The sequence below is a fragment of the Puntigrus tetrazona genome, chromosome 11 (assembly GCF_018831695.1).
Source record: "Puntigrus tetrazona isolate hp1 chromosome 11, ASM1883169v1, whole genome shotgun sequence".
Lineage (NCBI taxonomy): Eukaryota > Metazoa > Chordata > Actinopteri > Cypriniformes > Cyprinidae > Puntigrus > Puntigrus tetrazona.
Window position 1 is genome coordinate 21316637 of NC_056709.1, and position 23275 is coordinate 21339911.

The window sequence follows — 23275 nt, forward strand, 5'->3', positions numbered from 1 at the left end:
TTACAGGAAAAGTGGGCTGGATTACTAACAAATCTGATTAAAATACACAGACAATCACACAGAGGCTGCATGCAAAGTAACACTGTAATATGAAATTACTTATTCACAAAGTTAGCGAGCCATTAAAGCCTGAAATACAAAACAGTAATAGTATGGAAAATCTTCTTTTTAAACTGAGCAGGTTATTGAAAATTTTTCGAGGGCGAAAGCAACTAAAAATAACTTTATCGTTAGTTCATGTTAGCCAAGATGCACTAAATAATATTAACAGAAAGAACTTTTGTTGTTAATATTGTATTAATAAATGCTGAAATAACATTAACTATGATTAATGCTTAGCACTTATAGAAAATGGCTCTAATTTTCTTGTGCACAGATGGGGGTAGTGTCAAAAATCAAGTGCTTGTGTAAAAAAATAACACTTCTCATTTCCTAAGAGGCTGTCAGCGGTGTTGATAAGTGCAATTAATAATGAAGAGCATGGCACCTGCATTGTGCCCCAATTTACTGAAAAATTTACAGTAGCAGAAGGTTCTGGAGTGGATCCTGACCGAGTCATTTTGTAGCTCCTGAGGTCAAAACACAATCACGGCTTTCAAGAGAACAATTAGGCTTACTGTGTGCAGTATAAAGTTAAAATGTGCTTGAACGGAGACTCTGGGACTATGATGCCTAAATTACCTGACAGCCGAGAGAGAGGTCTGACAACGAGCAATTTATTTTGGATTCAGCTTTAGTGTTGTGCTGATGTTGACTGAAGACCTTGGCGCATTTTTCCGTCACACATCTCCTCCAAGTGTACTGGAAATGTGCCTGACTTTCAGCCACGATTATGAGCCTGTCTATATAGTCTTGCACCAGAGTGCCTGTCCATTATCGCCTTGAATTGAACTGTAATGGTGTTCAAGGGCAGTCTTAGCAGTTAATGCGCACTAGGTTCTGCAAAATGTGTAGAGAGCTTCCCAGCCAAACTCGTGAAGAGAAAAAAAAATGGAAGTAAGCGCATTTTCAGTCAGGACTGATGCTGTCACTGATTTAGACTCTTAACCTATAGACATTTGTATGTTTATGTAGCCAGCTTCAACTGCACTGCCGGTGTAGTAAAAAGAGGCAGATGGAAGTTTCTGTGATGCATTATTTATCTGGGATTTCTCTTTAGCTCTGGACTTATATGTAGGATTAACATTTGCAAGCACAAGCTCCTAGGCTCATGTTGTCAGAGCAAAGAAATCATGGCTGATTATCTAAAAAGCTATAGAGCATTCTACAAATAAAATGAGGGAATTGCTGCTTTGATTGCCTTGAGTGATTTTTATTTTCTCTATAATGTCTGAAACTGCAGTTGGATACTGAAGGATTACTATCATAAAGCTAAAGATCTACAGATAATAGCATTGTTTTTCTAATATTGCAATACAGTGAGAATGCAAATTTCTGCTATGAACTATTAAGCAGATTCAACCCGGCACAAAATCCATAACAAAACAGCATAAACCCTCGACTATCTAATCTTTTTCAGTGAGAGTCATTTTCACAAGAGTGTGAAATGGCAAACAGCATTTTTCAGAATAATATTTTTTATATCTTTGAGGTTTACCATTGCTATGAGAAATTTTACTCAAGGGCAAAAAAACATTTCCCCTGCAGATTTTACATTTGTCAAAATTAAAATATAAAAGCGCAAATATTAGTATTAGTATTCATTTTTACGGTTTTCTTAAATAGTGATTTGTTTTTTTACAGTGAAATAATCCAAAATATTTGTCTAAGATTAATCAGTATTTCTTACCTTGTTAAATTATTGATTTATATATATATATATATATATATATATATATATATATATATATATATATATATATATATATATATACATACATACATTACACAATATATTTAAATATATTTAAAATTAATAATAATAACAATTGCAATTTTTTTATAATTGCAATTATATTATTTTTTCCAAATCTTGCAGCCCTACGTATTAATCGCACTTGAGTCCCAGTATCTATTCATGCGTTCACTCTCATCCATCATAAAGTCTCGCTACTCCAGTTCCGAAAGAGAAAGCAACTTGGGGCTAACAATCTCTCTCCACAGTTGGCACGTAGCCATCCACAATTGAAGGCGATGGCCTTTTGCTGAATTACTTTCTCCTTAATCAATGACACTGCGAGTAAGAAATTTATTCTGAAAAATGGGGACAAGTCGTGTTATCAATCAAGCATATCTGCGTTGTGTCTAATTGATTAGCCAAATACATCACTACGTCTGGTCACCGTGAACATTCATCATTTAACAAGGATGAGCGAGAGAGTTGTGAGAACGTGCACAGGGAAAATCAACTGTAAAACCCACAGATCAAACTCAATGCAGCTGCCTAATCTAGAGCCCAGCGGGTTACTTGTTCGGAACTTAGTGTACGCTTTTTAAACTTTAGCATTTACAGTTTGTAGTCAGAGTGGTGTTTATGGTGTGTATGTAAACAACTGCGTTAGATGAGAAGGAAAGATCGCAATGTTCAGGAAAGAGGTTTTTAAAAAGCCTTTGACAGGCATTGTACTGCGGACAAACATTCCCTCGACGCGCATCCTGGGGATGGAAGTAGGAAACAATTAAGTGGATCAGAACAGGGAGACTAGTTTCCCTCAACAACAACAGCGAAACCAGGTAGTGGATACTTTTTATCCAACATCCTGAGGCACATAAAATGTTTTGTCCCAGACTGGCCACACAAGCGAACGCTTCCTTTGATTATTCTTTACACTGTTTTCCAGGTCGGAAAGAGCGATTCCAGTTCAACGCAATATCCATTGTCAAAGAAGGAGCTAATGATTTCTAAATGGTGCATTTGAATCTCGGGTGTGAGAAAAAACGGGGCACAGTAAATTATTTATGCGCCTCTTTCAACAAAGTGACATTCAGTTATTCAAATTGCGACATTTAAAAATGCTTTGATTCTCCTCGACATTGACTTCCCTTGACCCTGTATGCATGAACTTCTATGTGACCCCAAAAGCACTGGCAAAACATCTTCAGCACTATGCAAAATGAATACAGATAAGGGAAGCACTTAAACAGATTACTAGAGAATTCTGAACCACTAGTGGCACTAAACGGAAGTACAGTCCGTTTGTTTGAGAATAAATTACATACTAAAAAATACAATAAAACATTCATATTTTAAAATATGATTACATAATAAATGTTATGATTTTAATTAGTAATTTTACCTGTTCATTTATCCTATCTCACCTATACATTTATCCTTATTTTAAATTAAATCGGCTTTTTTTCATGTTATAGCAAAGCTAAATTTGATTCAGATATCATTCTGATCATCACACAGATTCTTTGATGAACAGAAAGTTCAAAATAGCAAAACAGAATTTATTTGAAACGTTAAAAAAGACATCTTACAAAAGATCTGTCAGTTTTGACTGATTTGACACATCCTAGCTAAATAAAAGTCTGAATTTCTTTCGAAAAGAAAAGATAAATCTTACATAGCCCAAAGTATTGAGCAACGGTATACATGAGGGAAAGAAAACAACAGCAGGTCGGTTCACAAGAGATGTTTTTCTCTTAGATGATGGAGGAACATCACTAAAAATATTGCAGTCACATGTGTTTTAGCCTCTGGGCGTACACCAGGTTTGAGCTGAAATCTTTCAGTGATTACAGATTGTGTTTTTAGTGGGACTGTGGACAGCGTCTCTACGGACAGAGCCATTAATGGATCCGGGGGTGTAGAGACACAGAAGCCTGTGCGACATAGATGCAATCAGGAGTTAAGTGTCATGCCACAGAGGTCTGCCTAAGGCCAAAGCTCCTTGATTAATGTGTTGAAATTTCTTCATGATGTCCCCATTGAAAATAATTAGGAATGAGTCATCACCAGCTCAACCGCTGATGTTCCCTCTGAGTCTCGTCTTCTCATGAATAACAATCATTTTTTAGCTCCTTCAGAATCGAGTTGGTTGAAGAGACATCAAACAGGTATATAATTAATTCCTCAGCGCTAATTGATTGCAGTTTTTGGTTAAATTGCTGTTATAAAATGATTATTACTATCCTTATATGACAAATGATGATAATAATATATAAACATAACATAATATTGCCTCCCTGGCAGTTTATTAGGTGTTCACTGCAATGGAACTGGCCACACAGGATGTTGAACTGAAATCTGAATTGAACAAATTTAATTACTCAAACACTTTTTTTTGTGATTTAGTCATAATGGATTACTGCAACTTTTATTTTAAATATTCCTTGATATGTACAATACTTAGAATGCTGAATAACGTTTCCCAATCCACTAGACATATTTACTAAAGTTATATTATAGTTAAAGTTAAACAAATATATATATATATATATATATATATATATATATATATATATATATATATATATACATACTGTATAATCAATGTATTTATATTGTAACCAACAGATAGATGTAATAATAATCTACAACATTATGTTTACATTTACATATAGTTATTTATCAGACAATTTTATTAAAAGTGACTTACATATGCAGACAATAGAAGCAATCAAAACCAAGAAAAGACCAAATATATTATTATTACTATATTAAATACTGCAGTTAGTTTAGTCAGTTCCGAAACAAAATTCTGCAATAGCAATGAAATTTAAAAGACAATCTTGGCTCAGTTTTTAACGGCACATAAACTTAAATGATATAAGGTGTTGTTTGGTTTTTTTTTACCTGTGCGTCCATGAGCAGGTGTCTCATTAGAGCCATGGATTGGCTCAAAGTATCCCTCTCAGTGGGCAGAAAGGTGTCCTCTTCATGGCTCATGGCGTTGGGTCTGTTAACCATGAAGTGAGCGATCTGGTCGTTCAGGCTGTTCAGAGATTGCACAGCTGGAAAGAACAAATGAAAGATGGATCAGAAACAGTGCACACACCGCTACCATCCCAGCCTATATGTGTTTGATATTTTATTACGGACATGTTTACATTGTACACCAACAACCGCCCATACATAAAGCACAGTTATAACTTCACTGATGAAATAATTGCCCTGTCATTTATATCAGATAACATGAGTCCATGAGACTCTCCGAGCCGTTATTGCTTTTCTTGAATTGCTCTGGGCAAAAAGAACACAGCCCATAAAAAATAAAGCCAGCGCTGGCACTCCATTTGGAACAAGTGTCAACCATAGGATAGCAATCAAAGACCTTTTTTCACACAAACTGCGTCTGCATGCCCTCATTGGGCTCACACTGATAGCGTTTCTGTTGCTCTTACAGAGTATTTTCAGTGATAATAGCCATAAATTCTAAAATGTATTCTGTTATTGTGTGTTGTTAAAAAGGATTAGAAATTTAATTAGTACGAAATGTAATTCACATGAAAAGCAGGACTGCATTTAGACAACCATTCAGGAATCAGTATGTGTTTAATAAAAAAAAAAAAACATTTTCAGCTTGCATAGAGTTTATCAAAATGGACAGTAAACTGCTCTTAAAAAAAATATATATATATATATATATATATATATATATATATATATATATATATATATATATATATATATATATATATATATATATATATATATATATATATATATATATTTACAATAAATACTGTCCTTCTGAAAAATCTGTTTATCAAAAAAATAGCTGTCAAGCTTTCCACACAAAACATTAATCAGCACAATAGTTTTCATTTTAGCACATAAATAAAATGTTTCTTGACATATTAGAATGATTTCTGGAGGATCATGTGACCCTGAAGTAATGGGTGTTTTGCCATTACAGGAAAGAATTATATTTTAAAATATATTAAAAAGAAAACTGTTATTTTAAATTGCAATAATCATATTTCACAGTATTACTGCTGTATTTCTGATCAGAGGATTCGTGCCAAAAACTTCTTTCAAAAACCTTACAGGCCTTAAAATTTGAAGGATACTTTTACATACAACGCAAACAGCAAATATCCTATAAAGAACAGAACTCAAACCCAAAGTACAAGTTACTTAGATTTCTTGAATATTTTCCATGCAAACCGGGTGAGTGGTTATAGCTTGATTATTTCTTGCTGCTTTATAAAAAAGCTTACATAACAAAGGATCGCGCTTTACGTTTATAGTGTACTGTCAATGTTTTCTACTTGTGCACCTATATATGTAAAATACGTGACTACTGTATGTGTCACTTTGAAATGACATAAGTGGAAACGTTTCACCATCTAATTCCAAAATGTCATCACAGTTAATAGCCCCCATTTGCCTTCATTGGCATAGGTGTGCCCATGTGCGTGATCTCAGCTGGTATGTGTCTGGCTTGGTTAGTTCATCAAGCTTTGCTGCAACCCTCCAGATGATTCGGCTCATTGGCATGCAGTCTGCCCTTCTCTAATCCTTCTCCCATGGGCTCAGCGGCTCCCCCCGCAAGCTTCCATTTACCATTAATCCCTCTCACTTAGCGAAGGCTGCCAGAATTATTGTAAGTCCATTACCACTGTAGAAATCTCACATCCATGCCCATTTTAATGCATTTATTCATAGTCCCCGGCAATCACGCCTGACCCTTGTTTGCCTCTATCAATCAGTGCATCAGCGTATCCAACAAATTAAAAGAGGCACATCAGTCTTTTTCCCCACAACAACATCACACTGAAGAGTATTCAGTGTGGCACTGACCTCAGCTGGCTGGGAACTAATGCTGACATACACATCCAATAATTACAGTTTTGGTGCGACTCATCAGCTCTGGTGGCAAACAAGCCGCTGCTGTTGGGCCAATCAAGAGAAGTGAGAATTAGTCAGTCCGAAACCAATCAAACCTGTATGATGCTTTTTTCTTCAGAGGAACACAGCCTTTGCTGAAAAATCTACTTTGGGCTCACCATTAAAACTGACCCGTAATGAGAGTTTCATATGATCAGTTTTCTACCTAAAGTTGATTAATTTTTCTGTGTAATTAAAATAACTATTGAATTTGTATGCCTATACTGCCTACTTCTTGTAAAGAAAACTGGTAACAGTTTTCATTAAACTCTAAAACTACAACATTAACTGACATTTTTTGTATTTCTCATCTTAAACTGATTTATCAACAACTCTTTGTAATTTATGTAATGTGCCAGGATCGAGTGGTGCATTCCACGAACAGGAAACCAGTTCTCTTCAGATTTATAATGTGTAACACAGTACATTAGCTCTTACTTTATACTCTCTTAATACTTTATTTTAACAGTTTTATTCAATAAAACCATATGATCACTTACTTCTGATTATTTATTTTAACTACTTATTATTGTCTCATTGCTATTATATTTCCAAGTAATTTTAAAGGCTATTGTTAAATTGGGTCTATTTGTATTACCACAAAAAATTATTATAATTATCAATTACTTGAATAATTAGTAGAAGAATTGTTCATATTATTGCTAGTAACAGGCCTAGAAATTACCATTACAAACAGCATATGAAACCTTATTGTAAAGCGTTACCAGAAAATCTTGACATTTGGTGAAATATCGTGTGAAATGTACATTTGTATATTTATGATTTTAAACATCTTTGTGTGCTAACAGCTCGTCCACATTCACTACAGAGAAAAGGCATTTTTTTAAATTTCTCTTTTTGTCTTCCCCAGAAGAAAGGAAGTCTTAGAGGTTTGGATCAACATGAGCTGTAAGTAAAAAAAAAAGACATATTTTTCATTTTTGGATGAACTGCCCCTTTAAGAGTCTGGCTAGAGAGCTCCCACATCCTGCAGCTGTCATTCATCGAGGGAGCCTGTTAGTGCTCAATGCATCATGTGGAAAAGCAGCCCTGGCTGATATGCTTCACTATGTTTAAAACCTCAAGAAAATAGTCAATTCTACTTCCCCCATCTGTTCTGTCCACTACAAACATTCCCGACTTTAATATATGCATCTAATCTAAAGCAATATATTATATATACACCTACCTACTAACGGTTAATTTTCAGGATCTGAACCTAGGACCTTTGAGTTACCAGCCCCCCGTATTTATCCACTACGCCATAACCGTCCATTGAACAAGTGAGAGAATATGGAATGATGAAAAAAAGCACCAGTTTGATCTCATAATACACAGTTAATGAAAACTTAATTAACTTTGGGAGGATGTGACTCAGCAGATCCAAAGGCCCTTAGCAGCAAAAACAGAAGCACAAGGGCATGAAAAAGCCTTTGCTATCTTCCTTTCGCACTGAGGAATGGATTTAAAATCTGGTGCAGTCAGCTACAGCATTGCAGGGGTCATTTAAGATTTGAGAAAGATACCTTCACATAGAGACAGCAAGTAAATACTACTGTCTCCTCTCAGAGAGAGTTTTCCAACCAGTATTACTTCCATTTTCCATGGGTGGATTGTTTTTTGTGTGATCGGAGATGCTCAAATCGCATTTCAGGAAATACCACAATATCTCTGCTATTGCTGACTGTGGCATAACACAATGCTGGAACGGAATCACATTGTTTCCTTATTATCCTCAACCACTCTGGAGATAAAAGTGAGGAATCTTGTTTTTATAAACACTGAATCCATTCACCAAAATTGGGAGAAGTTGCTTAGAAACAGCATTGCTGAATTGCAAGTTTAGTAGAAGTTTCTGAATTGTGCAATAACATCACAGATGGCAGTACACATTTTAACCTTGCACAACGACGCTCTAGAATACTTGATTCTGATTGGTGGTTCCCATAAACGAGAGCTCAAACACATTTTTTTGGACTGCTAAATTATATTTCTACACGTACAACATACTGGTGCTGCTTTTGTGTCTTTAGCATTCATTCACCAGCTATTCTTTCATTTCAAAGCAAGTTAAAGTATCTCACTATATGAGTCTCAGCACTGCACTTGTTTTCCCAGCAAAGATATTTAGAAATGTTTGAGCATAAATTAAACTAAAATGTTTTTCTGGAGAACGTAAGGTGAATACAGTTGCATTTTGTCTTACTGCACTGGCAGACATTTTTTTCGTGTTTTTAACTTATGAAACAAAAATCTCATACTTGCCATAAAAGTCATACTTGTAAAAGATATACTCTCTGAAAATAGATGTTTGAAAACAGGTGTCAGTATTATTAATGCTGCTTCTCAAGTAAATGCATCTTGTTTTAAGTATTTAACTGACAAAACAAAAAACTCATTATGAAAAATACATTTAAATTTATTCATTTAGTAGACACTTTATCCACAGTGAATAAGACTACAAACCAAGCGTGAAATACTCTTTTTGGCAGTGGAACTGCGGTAAAAAAAAAAAAAACTTTGATAGATGACTAAAAGCTCAAGTTAAAAACCCAATTAAAAATTCACAAAAAAACAAGAACTACCAACTGGTAGAAGACCCAAAAAGCTAAAATAAGTAAAAAAAAAAAAAAGTAAACTGGAACGCAGAAAAAAAAAAGAATAATATAAATCAATAAAACTGTAGAACTGATATTTTTATAATGTTATGGACAAGTACAAATGTACTTGAAAGATAATAAAATAATTGAAACCCTGCTAGGCCAGTTGAACAGACCGCATATTATCCCTTAATAATCTGTAAATAATTCAGTAAAAACAAACAAACATCTAAATGGTTGTAACAGCTTCTAAGTACAGCACACAATTGCTCATTTGAAGCCATTCAGCTTTACTCACAAGCGAATGCTCAGAGTCGCATATTAAAGGAACAATATAGACTCAAAAACACCAGCAGTAACAGTGTGGTCATAACCGAGCAAAGAAAGCCCTCACAGGGATAAAGAGGTCAGTTGGAAGAAGGTCGTAGCCTGTGTGGGATTACTATTGACCAATAAGGTCATTCTCAGAAAATATTGATATTGTGAGGCAGGCTTGCCATAAAATGCAGTTGCAGCGTGCAGAGCATATGCGTCGAGCAGATTTATGAGCAGACCTCGTCTCTGTGCGCTGCACCGCATCTTGGAATCAAAGCCAAAGCTAAATAAAATGTTTATGGTGCCAACTGACGAATGGAGTCTAATTTCACATTCAGCAGTTTACGAGGTGCGCGTCTGAAGAGGATACCTTAAGATGTGACAGAGGATAATGAAACCACGACATTGAAAGTGACACGGCATCTCATACCGAAATGCAGTGCAATACACCGTTTCAATTTTTTCAGCAGTGCTGTCTGTCATGGAGTTTGAGGTTCAATGCGACAAGCAAGAGACTTTTTCCAAGAGAGAATCAATAGACTGAGTCTCAATGCCTGTGTAATGACAGAGAGCAATCTGCCTTCACAGCAACGGCTAAAGAACAGAGTTTATGTTTCATACTGATCATTTATAGAAACTTTGACAGATTGTGATGGGTCAGCTGAAGAATGAAGCTCTTTTTAAGATCTGTTTAGTGTCATTGAACTGACTCATTCATATAGAATGTAAAAATACACTTATTTATGTAGTTTTACTATACTAAACTGGTATACTTAAAGGCTTATGAATCAGAACAGCTCATTTTGTACTTATTACACTTTAAATGTGTTGAAGTAGCGATGAGGTCCAATTGAAAATTTAAGTATTGAAGTATTGAATTATTAGTATTATTGTTGAAGTATATTTGATTGTGCTAAAGTGGAACTATTGCAATACCTCAGGTACACTTTAAATATCTTGCATCTAAAAACTTATTACTGAAAGATTATGCAATCCTCATCAACAGTGACATTAAAAATGTTTTAAGCTTAATAATAAGAAATGTGCATTGTGCAAAAGTAATGTGCCAGCAAGTATGTTAAAAGATTTAAACTATACTTAGCATGAAGTAAATGTATTTTAAATATATTACTATTTTTACTTAGGGTTTGTTTATTTAATAAATCCCTGTTTTTAAAGAAACCATTACCTATTGGGTAATAACCTACCAAAAAGGGTTAAAAAATGTGGGGAAAAAATGCAATAATAATGAAAATGCAATAATTACGATTGGCTCTTTAATTCACAGACTGACAGTTCATCTAGAATTTCAGAAAACCCAATATGAAACCCAACAATATTTTGTTAACAGTGTTGCACATCATTGACAACAATATAATCAAGCTTTATTTTTAATATTGAGAGGAGCCATTTTGTCTCAAAAATGTGTTGTAGGGTATTAAGATCCCGAGCTATGAAAGAGCAACTAAATACTGTATTTAAAGACATAACATATCATCAACCTACTTGCTTGGGGTAAGATTTCATAATGGCAGTTCCTGGTCACAGCAACACAATGTGTCTTTCAAGATTTCCCTTTTGAAAGTCATCGACAAAAGAAGGAATATCAAGATCGGTTGATTGTTCATCAAGTTCTGTTAAACCTTTCTCTTCTATGCCTTGTCGGTATGTCACTTTCGTTACAATCTGATCTGGGAGATGAATGGAATGAAGTTCAAACTGTTCAAAGTGACAGTTTCATAATTACATCAAAGAACCATGTGTCGTCACAACAGACTGCAGATTCCCCGTGGAGACATGAAAGAAAGAAAAAAAACATCGCTGAACCAAGCCTGTGGCCATCTGATCTCTAATCTTGCTCTCAGATGATGACAACTGATGGCTGGTGTCCTCTTTCTCTCTCCCTGCCTGACAGGAGATGAGAAGAGCCCTATGCCGAAGCTAACACAGGGCCGCCCACTCATTCACACTGCCAGCGTGGCCCTGCAACACATTACCATGCAAATGACTACACGCACTCCTCTCTCAGAGAGAGAAACGACACATTAAACGTTCCGACAGAAGATAAAATATGAAAACTTTCTGAGAACGAGTGGAAAATGATTTCAAGAGTCATAAGCCAAGCTGGGGTTTTACGGATCGAAAGAGATCAGTTCTTTATGAGCCAAAGACAAGATGATAGGATGAATCGCACACATCTGTAATCTGTTACGCATTTCAGACCAAGCTCGGACACGAACGATACTCGCCACTTTTAGACAAAAGAGTTCATTTTGGATGGAGGTGAATTCGATAAACCCGGGATTTGTGAGATTAAGGATTATGTTGTAAAACATATTGGCTGTCCCTCATATTTATGATCGTGCTGAAATAGTCATCACTTGAGAATGTTTCATTTACTGTCATAAAATTAGAGCAGTCACATGAGTAAGTGTGCGGTTGTAGGACTACTGAATTACATAACTGTACGTTTAATAACCAGGGAGTTAATAATAAATCATTCACATCCTCAGCAAAATAATTTTTCGCTTAGTACTTCCAAAACGTTGATTCACAGTGTTGTGGTGTTTCTTGATAAATTCAGTGTGTTTGACTTAATTAGTTCAATGACTAACTCATGAAGACAGTAACTACTGGCATAAGTATGTGTGATAAAAATGAAAATAATTATTAGTTATGGTCTGTAATACTAAGATACGCAGCCAGACCTTCAGGCTGTTGTCTGTAAGCGTGATGTTCTGATGCTGACAAGAAGAGAGATACAATCGATGAAGTTTCAGCACATTTAAAAAATGCAAGACGCAGATGGCCATCGCGCATGGGGAGAAAAAAATGATTTTTTAAGCATGTTTTCGTCATGCGTAAGATCCTGAAAAAAGCTGAATGGTCAAAAGACGAAAGTCGCTTTAAAAATAAACTAATAAATATGTGAAAGGCCTCTGCTGTATATCTGAAAAAGTAATCGAGTTAAAATAAAGGACAGAAAGTGCTTTACAATGTCAATAAATGATATGATCTTTGTTTTATTCAATGCAAAACAACATCTAAATGCCGCTCTAAGTATCTCATTAGTTATACATTTTTATAATGGATCAAATGGATTAAGGTGCATTGCAAAATCATATCATAAAAAAATGGTTTAACCTCCACTACAATTAGGTTTAAGTCTGCGAAGGCATTTCTGATGCATTCAGAACAAAAGCAACACAAGATGACAACAAGAAAGCAAGAAAGAAACAGATTTGGAGTACTATTTTGTTCAAGGGGGATGTGATGAGCTCTTTGATTCCTCTGTAGTTGCTGGGAGCAAAAGGAGTCACTATGGGGCACTGACTGCCAAGGCAATTTGAGGACTTTCCAATGGCTTCACACTTCAAAAGTGAGATGAATGGATGTTTGGTCCCTCGCAGGTTTCCAGGGGCTCGAGGGAATGCATTCGGCATCACCCCATTACCAAGGAAAAACACAACCAAATCAAAAATGAGACGAAACAGAAAAGATACTAGAAATGGCTGAAACTGCCTTCAAGGAGGGAGCATGTTCCCATTCTAGCAAGGGTGAAATCAGATTCCAGAATTTGGCATATGCAATAGTCATGCTAATTGCCAGGCAAGGCAGAGGAAGCTTAGATATTTCTGACAGTTTTATTATAGTTTTCCCAGCCTTTGTTTTGCATATTATAACAGAATTCCACACCATTTGCATCACTCGCTCAGGAACCTGCAATTTTGTTGTTTACATCACCGTAATACACGGCTATCTTTGACAGTGTGCAATCCATTCCCTGAGTGCCTTTGATTGTACGGTCTCCTGAGAGGCAGACTGTGAGCCGCACCTGCATTCCTGATACAAAGACAGCTGATGCATTTGCAATTTTGGACATGATGATTTGGCTCAACAGGACAAGGAAAAAAAAAAATAAGTGCCACAGTTTAAACACACATATGACTGTTTTCACTGAACGATTGTGTTCATCAGCCGGGGATTTTTACCATGTGTTAGCCATCTGTGAACATTTAGACCTTTGCACCTCTGCAATTTGCTTCAAGCGAGAGTGAAAGGCAGAGAGGGAGGCTTGTTAAAATGTTGTACAAGGCAAAAAATGTAAATGGGGTGATTCCCGAAAACTTGGTCTGAACAGTTAAATGGATAGTCCTTTGTTTTTAATATGCACATATTCAAATTTTCTACATCATGCAGTTATGAGATAATAATAACAATGTCTTTTGGCATCACTGATGCAGTGTTTTGTCGCACACTAAATGACAACTTTTTTTTGTTAAAATTAAAACTAAAATAATAAAAAAAAAAAAAAAAAAAAAAAAAAAAAAATTTAAGCTTTTGTTGGATTATTTAAATAATTTGCTAAAATATTAGCTAATTTTTTACATTTTAGAATTGGCTATATATTACACTAATATTATAAAATAAATCTTGCAATTGTTACAGACCCCATGCATTAAATAAAACTAGTAATATTATAAAATATAAACTAAAATAAAATGTTCTCTAAAATGTACAAATATGATATATATATATATATATATATATATATATATATATATATATATATATACAAATTAAATATAAACAAATTAATAACACATATAGAAGCCAGCCTGTAAACTGAAGCTAGAAAATAATTATAACCATGATATAATAAAACCAATAAACTAAAAATAAAATAGTACACTTTTCTAGTGTTTCTTTAAGGAACTTTACTGTCAAGGCAAAAATTTCAAAACAGAGATAATTTAAAGGTGCTGCATGTAAGTTTTCTGACTCTACTAAAGCATAAGAATACCAATATACCATAAATGTTTGCAGATATTTAAGGAACACCTTTAATGAACAACTTCCAAATACATAACAGTGTGGACCAAAACACAGCCAAAAACTGACAAGGAACAGAAAACCAAGAGAAAAATTACACAGAGATGATGAAGCTAAAAATCAAACAGCTGTGATGATTAATGAGCGTCCATGAAAAAGTGATACAAACTAAAAGTCCATGACAAAGAAACTAAAATCACCTCACTTGTGATGGCATTTAAATGTGTACATTTGGGGTGAACTATTGCTTTAAGGCAAGGCTATCTAAAAATCTGCTCGAGGAGGGCCACTAACCTGAAGAGCCTTGAAGTTTAGAGTCTACCGAGTGTGAAGACCTTGACTAGCTGGTTCAGTTGGGCTTAATTAGTGCTAGATCCACACACTGCGGCCCTCCAGAAACAGGTTTGGACTTTAAGGACTATATATAGCAGAGAGACTCATCACAAGCCATAACTTCAGGCATCTCCAAAACAAACACTGAAGCAGGTCAGCAGTTACCGCACCGCTATGCTGTTCCCTCAGCTTACATTACATCCATCCACTGCCATTTTCCCAGCCTGCCAACCAGCTCCCCCGAGGCCTCCTCAACCACCTTGACTTTCATTGTGCAACAGGCTTCTTTGGCTTTGAGAGGAACACGCTGCTGGTAAGCACCTCCACAAAGCCTCTAATCAGTGGCATACACAAACTGCAGTCCCCCGAGCCCTCAAGCCCTTCCAAACTACAGAACCGGCTTGCCTCAATGCAACCGCACTGTCAGAGACGTTTACTAGGCAGAGGTGGAATTAAAGAAGAGAGCGAGGGAATAAGCATTTAAAAGTTTGTGCGTCAGCAGTCACGCACGATAAAACGCAACCAGAAGCACAGCAGAACTCAATAATAATATTCTCCGAAAAGCAAACAAATTACGAGGAGAGCTACATCTGATTTCAATAATCTTGAATAACGTCCGTGGTGCAAAACCGTCAGTGTGACACAGGCATAAAAATGATAAAAGGAAACATTTTCATAGGCTGAACCTGGGCTTTTATAAATGTGCCCTTATCAGTTAGGATACATTAGGAGTTCTGCTGAGTCTTAGGAAAAGTTGCACAGCCTTTAAGATTCATGCAACCAACTTTAAATTGAATTTTTTTTTTTACGTTCCTCATTTCGCATTTAGCCCCCCCCAGAAACGTTCATCCGTTCTGTCTTCCGTTTAACCCCCGTAGGTGAATTGTTTCCATGAGCTGAATTATTCCGTCAACGGCATTACACGGCAATGACCACACATTTGATCAAAATTCAAATTACCAAAGAAAACTCAAAAATTCCCGCATGCTTGCTCTTAATCCCTCTGAAACATTCGGTACGAAGCGGTCACAAAAGGAGATTCTCTTTGATGACGGAACATACGCGGTCCGAACTTCCCGGCTTACGGGGACATTACAGCTTTGAATTTTTTTCACCGCACACGACTGTAGTGCTGCGCTTGTGACTGCCAGTAATTGCATTAATATTTACTGAAGTATAAAAAAGCCCTTCTCTGATAAGAGTGCCAAAAGGACCTGCTAAGGTTCCTCTACTGACAATAAAAAGGCAGATAGAGTGAACTTCATTTTTCTTCTCAACAAAATTCAAAGTATTTCGACAGCCGCTGTAATCAAAATTCAAATGAGGATGGGGAAAACTCCCTACATCAATAAATGAAAGTTTAACTTAAGACCGTCTCAGCGCCCGTTTCCATGGTGACAAAGCAGCCCTCCTTTGCTCTCAGATCAATGTTAATGTCACACATGCCGCGAGGCTTTGCTCTTATCAGTCAGAGAGCTTTTTCCCATGGCTGTCCTCCAAAGATTGCTTGACTGCTTTACACTGAGAACTTTATTGAACATCATGTTGTTGGAAGGGACACTGGGGTGTTTTATAAACAAATAAATCATTGTGTATGATTAGGCACATTTGACAAAATTCTGTGCTTCCATTACCTACAAATTCTTGGTTGATTTTCATTTATGTCTCTGACGGATGCTTTTATATAAAGCCAATTAGAGTGGTTTTAAGATAGGCCTGCTTTCTTGTATCCTAAAATATTTCACAAATTTTATAATGAACATGAAATGTCAGATCTGTTATATATAACCTAGTGTTTAAAATATTCAATTGTTTTTATTAAATAGTTGCAGCACAAAGGCTCTCGTATATTTATTTTCAAATGTGCATTACATTTAATATTTTTATTGATTTTTTTATTACACAAACAAGTACGATTATCAGTAAAATACTAACAATAGTTAAATACGTAACATTATATATAATAAATGTGCCCTATTAATGTTATATTGAATTATATTACCATTTATGAATGCATTAAGAAAAAAGACAATTTCTGACTAAATTCAGCGTAGATGCAGCTGAAGCATATATAACATATTAACAGGGGTTGCTTATGTAGGCTACTCAACTGTCTCAGTTACAAACACAATAACGTTCACAGTGAATAAATTAGCATTAAATCGTAGAGGAAAGAGAACTGCTAACAAGTCAGCGGGTGGAGTGTGTTTCTGTAATGAAGTAACATTTAGCAAATGTCAACCAATCACCTTTGTAGACCGCAGCCAGGGTATATTTCAGCAAGAGACTAAAACATTCTTATCAGGCTCTCAGAGAACTACTCTTTACCTGTCACACTTAATCATGGCTGCACCTAGACCATGGCAAAGTTGCTCAGAGTTTTCTCACTGACCCGCTCTTCACAGAAGATTAACCCCACAGCGCAATTTGAATTTGTCTACAGCGATTGTAGCAGTTCACACAAAAGCCGGTGGGCTAAGTACATTCTCAGTGATATCATTCTGAACTTTTCTTTTTTTTGAACATTTTTCTTCGCGATCGAGGTGTGCAATTGCCTACCGATTTGCTTGGATCTCAGGCAAACAATGCATTTTGTTAAAGCAATTGTAGTCAGAGCTCATTCTTAGGTTTATTTCAACAGTATCGCCAAAAAACGCTGCGGATCATATTCTCGCAGCAATCTGTGATTCTTCAAGGGAAGAATGTCTGCTATGCTAGAATCCCAACGACAGGAAATGCTTTCCATCACACACAGCTGAACTATTATCATACGATACATTCAGATTTCAAAATCCCAGGCAAAACGATCTTTATATTTTTCTGCATCCCTATTATATTGCGTTTTGTACTCTGTCAAATTCATTACATCTCAGCAGCTGCAATTAGCACTAAAAGTGTTACCAAATCAACAATAAGATTACGGAAAACAACATCTCCCTTACGTTGAGTCTTGATTGCTATACTGTTTAAAAAATCACTTTATTGAAGGTGTCTTGGCACCTTTTTAATTATTTAGCATTTAGAGGTTATTCAAGTGATTATAATGTTAGAGTCAAGCGTTAAATCACATTAGGATGAACCAGACAGGTATATTTGGTACATTTGACTTTCTAAAGAGACAATATTGCCCCCATATGGTTTCTAAAAGATATAGCAACTCAAGCAATGAATGGGAATCTGATGAGAAATGATTTCAATTACATTAAACACATGAATAAATCTGATTTCTCTGAAAAAAAAAAGACTAAATTATATGAATTTCAGGTTCAGACACACTGTATGCTGATAACACATTTTGTTTTAACAATAATGAGAAATAATGAGCGTAACTATGTGAGGAATGGAATACTTGTATACTGCTTACTGCATAATACTTTTTAAAAAAAAGCATGCAAAACTGCAAAAATTTATATTTTAAATGGCTGTATGTTACATTTCCCCCAAAATAATTTTTAATCCAAGTTTATTGAAAATCATGTTCACTTTTTGGACTGATTAGCAATAAGCAGAAGGAGAGAGAAATAAGAGATAAAAGACATTGTGGAAGCAACGAAAGCAACCGTTTCAGGTTAAAAACATCTTGATGGATTTGTTTCATACAAACACACAGCTTTTCACTTCACAAGTCATTAACTGATGGGCTGGTGTCGTGTGGATTATTTGTGGATCATTGTGACATTTTTATCAACTCTTGTTTTGACGGCACCCATCCACTGCAGAGAATCCATTGGTGCGCAAGTGAAGTAATGCTAAATTCCACCAAATCTGTTCCAATCAAAAAGCCAACTCATCTACATTTTGAATAGTCTGAGGGTGAGAACATTTTAATCTATATTCATGAACTATTCCTTTCAAATGTGCATACTGTGGACAATATACATACAGTAATGCAAAAAAAAAAAAAAAAAAAACAAGATAATATAGATTTTATTTTTTAAATAAATTCTAATTGCTTATAAAAATATGTATAAAGGCAATTCTGAACATATCATACAGAGCTGCATAATACCTACTGCATATCATTGTAACTATGTCTTTGTGAATATAGCATAAAATATGCATATTCTACACACTGTAGACATTCCATTTCATAAATGTTAACGGTATGATTCAAATCTGCATACTGTGCACAATATACACAGCCTAATACTCACCATAAAAATAGTGAATTGAGCAGAATTCTGAATGTAGTACACAGAATTTCTAATTCTACTGCACAATATAGTCTACATTTCAAAGGTTCCTCATCTCTTATGCTTATACCTATTAAGACTACTTGATAAAAAATACAGAAAAAGCAGTAATATTTCAAAATATCATTACAACATAAAAGAACTGCTTTCTGATTTAAAATGCAATTTATTCCTGTGATGCAAAGCTTTCAGCATCATGAATAAATGATTCTAATATGCTAATCTGGCACCCAAGAAAAGTTCTATTATCAATGATAAAAATATCTGTGCTGCTTAATATTTTTGTAGGAACTAATATACATTTTTTCATGATTCTTGGATAAGTGGAAAGTTCAAAAGGGCAGCATTTATTTGAAATATAACAGCTGAGGCCTCAAACTTTTGAAAAAGTAGTGTGCACACTAAAGGCTTTCTATAGAAGCAGTATGAGAGTATAGTAACCCAACCCAAATGAGTGATCTCTACAATCAAAGCGGTTTCTCCGACACCAGGGCTTCCGTTACTCACAGAAGGGGGAAACTGAGGTCAAGTTGGTACATAGAGCCGAGCAAATACTTCTAGGCATCACAGTTTGCACGCTGTCGTGATCCAGCCGTGTCACGCTAGAAGCGGAGCGGCTGCCCTCCTCAGGTGAAATCTTTGATCAGTCCGCCACCTAGTGAGACATCCTGCAGTACAGCTCGCTATGCTTTGGACGCCTTCTCGCTGAATTTAAGCCTCTGGAAAAACAGATTCCAATACAAGCTCTGACAAAGCTTTTGAAGATAAAAGCCTCTTCTGACCCTTTGATAACCAGCCCAGGGCTTACAGTGGACTAGCTTGGATGCCTTTGAATTGCATTACACGTTTTCTCCCTTTTTCCTCTTAATGCTAGTCAGGCCTTTTAGGGAGAAAAAGCGAGAGAGAATTAAATTGACATTAGAGCTACAAAAAGCACAAAGCATCAATTACACTTGTAATGAAGCATGTAACAATAGGGTAGATAAGCAGTTGTGTGGGACAGGGTGCTTGCCTAATTGTCCATATTGATCCCACTAAACAAGAGGTCAGATCGCATTTGCATTTGCATTTTTACGCAATGCGAAAGGAAGCAAACGAAGTTCAGACAGGTCCTGCCGAAGGCATTTCTGGATATAAAATGCCACGCCACGATAATAAAGACTCTAACAGCCAACTGACATTGGGTTCATATCAACATGCCACTGTGAAATCAAATTAGCTTATACTGTGGAATATTCCACATGCAAAATGTATTCATGAGATGCAAGCCGCTGCTGGCTTTTTTACATTCAGACTGGGGAAATTAAGAACCACCTGACCACATACAAAGGGAAGAAGTATTGTACGGGGCGTCTGCTAAATGAAATATAAATGCAAATGTAAGTAGGCCTATATATGCCTACTCTCCCTGCTGAGACTCGGCTTGAGAAAACAGTCAAAGGAAAGTTTTTACATGCGAAGCAAAGATAAATATGACTAGGTAGAGGCGTCCCTGAGGCAGATTAGCACTGACACAGCGCACGTCGATTTTTAATGCCTCGATGATGTGCCTTTGCAAAGCAAGGACTACAGGGAGAACCTGTGACAAGGCTTGAGCCAATTAAGGGTGTTTGTGTGTGAATGCCAGCGCCTGTCATATTCAGAGGAGGAAAGTGGGTCAGCACTCCTCAACACCTCTAAAAAAGAGAACGCAAGCGCTGAAACTTTTCCGACACAAAAAAAGGAGACCTCGCGGAGCAACGAGGATTTGTTTAGGGCGCTAAGTGTATAATTCGCGAACACCGCATTGTTATGCAAACATCATTTTGCACCGAATTATTCGTGTCATAGCACATGCACAACTACACTGAAACAGGTTTCACAGAGATTACACCACTTCTATGCTTTTTAGCCAATCCAAAACACTCTCTGCCTGCAAATGTTGGTAAGGTAGCTGTTTAGGGTAGGATTAGCAACGCGTACTGTTGTCATGCAGTATATATACTTTCTAAACACTCATAAACAGCCAATTTGTTAATAAAAGGCATGCTAATAAGCAACTAGTTAATTGTGAGTTTTACCAAAGTTTGCAAAGTAGCCGTCTTGACCAACCAAAAAATTGGCGCTGTGGTTGGGATGTGGAGGTAATGTCCACCTTCAGGTGTGACATTGATGCTTGCTGGTATATCTGGCTGTTGTTAATCGAGCATCCCGCCGCATGAGGATCTGGTTTAATGATGGAAAGAAAACACAAAACGCTGCAAAAACGCAATAGCTTTTCAAACCAGCATCAATACACCCTGTGGCAACAAGCTCATTGTCTTCACAGCAGGCCACGTTGTTAAGATTTTAACGCTTGTTTTTTTTAACATGTTGAAATAAAATAATGCAATATTTGGGGGAAAAAAGCTATATTCCTATATTCTTTATACATATACAGTTTATATAAACCACTTATATGGCAGTAATCTTTTCAATACTGGTGTGAATGCACCAGTTAATATTAGTAACACCAGTTAATAATAATATACTTAATATATTAATATTTTAATTTAATAGTTTTCATAATACAACTTTATTTGTGTGTTACTTCCATATAGAATAACACAGGTATTTAACCTTATTTTTAAATATTATTTGTGAATAAAACAATTTTTTTTATAAACATTATTAGTATTTTTTCAGTATTTTAAATGCAAGTTAAAAATATAAAGCAAAAATAACATTTACATTTTTTGATTATCTTTTTTTCTCACGTTGTTCATTTATTATTTTTACTTCTCATAATATCTCATAATGACTTCATATGCTAATTGTACTACATCAAAGCAGACATTAACTTCCATATTTCTGTTATTATATACATGTGAATAAAACAAAATATAAATTATAATATAACCTTTTTCATTTAAATTGTATGCGAGTTAAAACATAAGATGAAACATTTTAAAACATAATCGCCTTCGAAATTATTCAAAGTTCTCGTTCCTACACATGGATGAGCACTCAACCACTAATAAAATCTCATTAATTATTTATCTTATGATATACTACCTAAGCTGACAAGCAATATTTGGTTTGAACTGAGGAGCTATATGAAAGAAACAATGTATCAGGCCGAGCTTTTTGTAGCATCTACTTGAACTAGAACCTATAAAATATTTAAAGGGGTTTGCAGAAGATGCTGTGCTCACTAAATGCAGCCTCACTCCAGCCATTTCAGCCCATAATCCAGACATCTCTGCTCAAAGTGCAAGAAGAGCAGGCTCTTGGTTCCATGATAGATGGCTCACTCATCCCGCACAAGACCAAGACCTGCATGAATTAATCTCTTCACCCCTGTCTCATTTCCTCTCCGTCTGCCACTGCCGAATATGACCTCATCCTGCCGTTAGTCAGTCTGATGGGGAGAGAAGACAAAAGACAGTTATGAAGAGTGCAGAGGGTGGCTTTTCCCCTCCATAAATCTGAATTATAGAGCACCTACTCTATGGATTGTGATTGTTTACTTCCATCCATAGCTGAGCAATGCTGATCTAGGCATTTGAGAGCACAAGAAGCCTTTAGCTCGCTCAAGACATGTCTGTTGCCCATAGCTAGGTTATGTCAAAATCAAAATGTTACTGCCACGTTGAGTCAATCATGTGCCTTCAGTGGGATGCACACAATGAACTCTCTTCAGCGGTGCACCTCAGATGTCAAAAACTGACAGACTCGTCATGCATTCAAAAAAAGGTGCTCGTGGAACATAAAAAAAAATTTCAATTATGAGTAAAACTCCTGACTGAACTTAAAATGTCAAATTGTCATGACATAAAACCTGCCATCTTTGTAACAATGACCTATTTACAGGAAGTTACTCTACTACAGGAGCTTACTCTACTACATTTTAAACTGTTCCATCTCGTGGTTAAAAGCATGATTATCACATGATTACTTTGATTTATGAAAAATAACTTTCCACACAGACCTCAACAAGCACAACAAGGCTAACGTCAGCTAACATCCTTTTAAGCAGAAAAACAAACACATCTTGACATCACAAGACAATAAGCGACTAAATGTGACAACAGAATCAACAACAGTCTACATAAAACTGGCAAACAGTCTGAAATGCATCATATCAATTATTCATGCTGAAAGGCATGCTGGGAAGCAGGTGAATTACAAAAGCCAGAATAAACTGAATGAAAAATTATATTTTATATTAATATATTTATCATACAAGCAACATATATATATAT

The 23275-nt window shown here is 35.8% G+C and overlaps 1 protein-coding gene across 4 annotated transcripts in view; it reads right to left on the bottom strand.

Moving 5' to 3' along the window:
- kaznb (kazrin, periplakin interacting protein b) overlaps window positions 1-23275 on the bottom strand; it is a 124846-nt gene that overhangs the window by 92370 nt on the left and 9201 nt on the right. For all 4 annotated transcript variants that reach the window (XR_006252084.1, XM_043252041.1, XM_043252043.1 and 1 more), the window contains exon 3: window positions 4742-4899. Coding sequence is in view for 3 of the 4 variants with exons in the window: in XM_043252041.1 (XP_043107976.1) it covers window positions 4742-4899 (158 nt within the window). In the remaining variant the exon portion in view is untranslated. The remainder of the gene's footprint in view (window positions 1-4741; window positions 4900-23275) is intronic.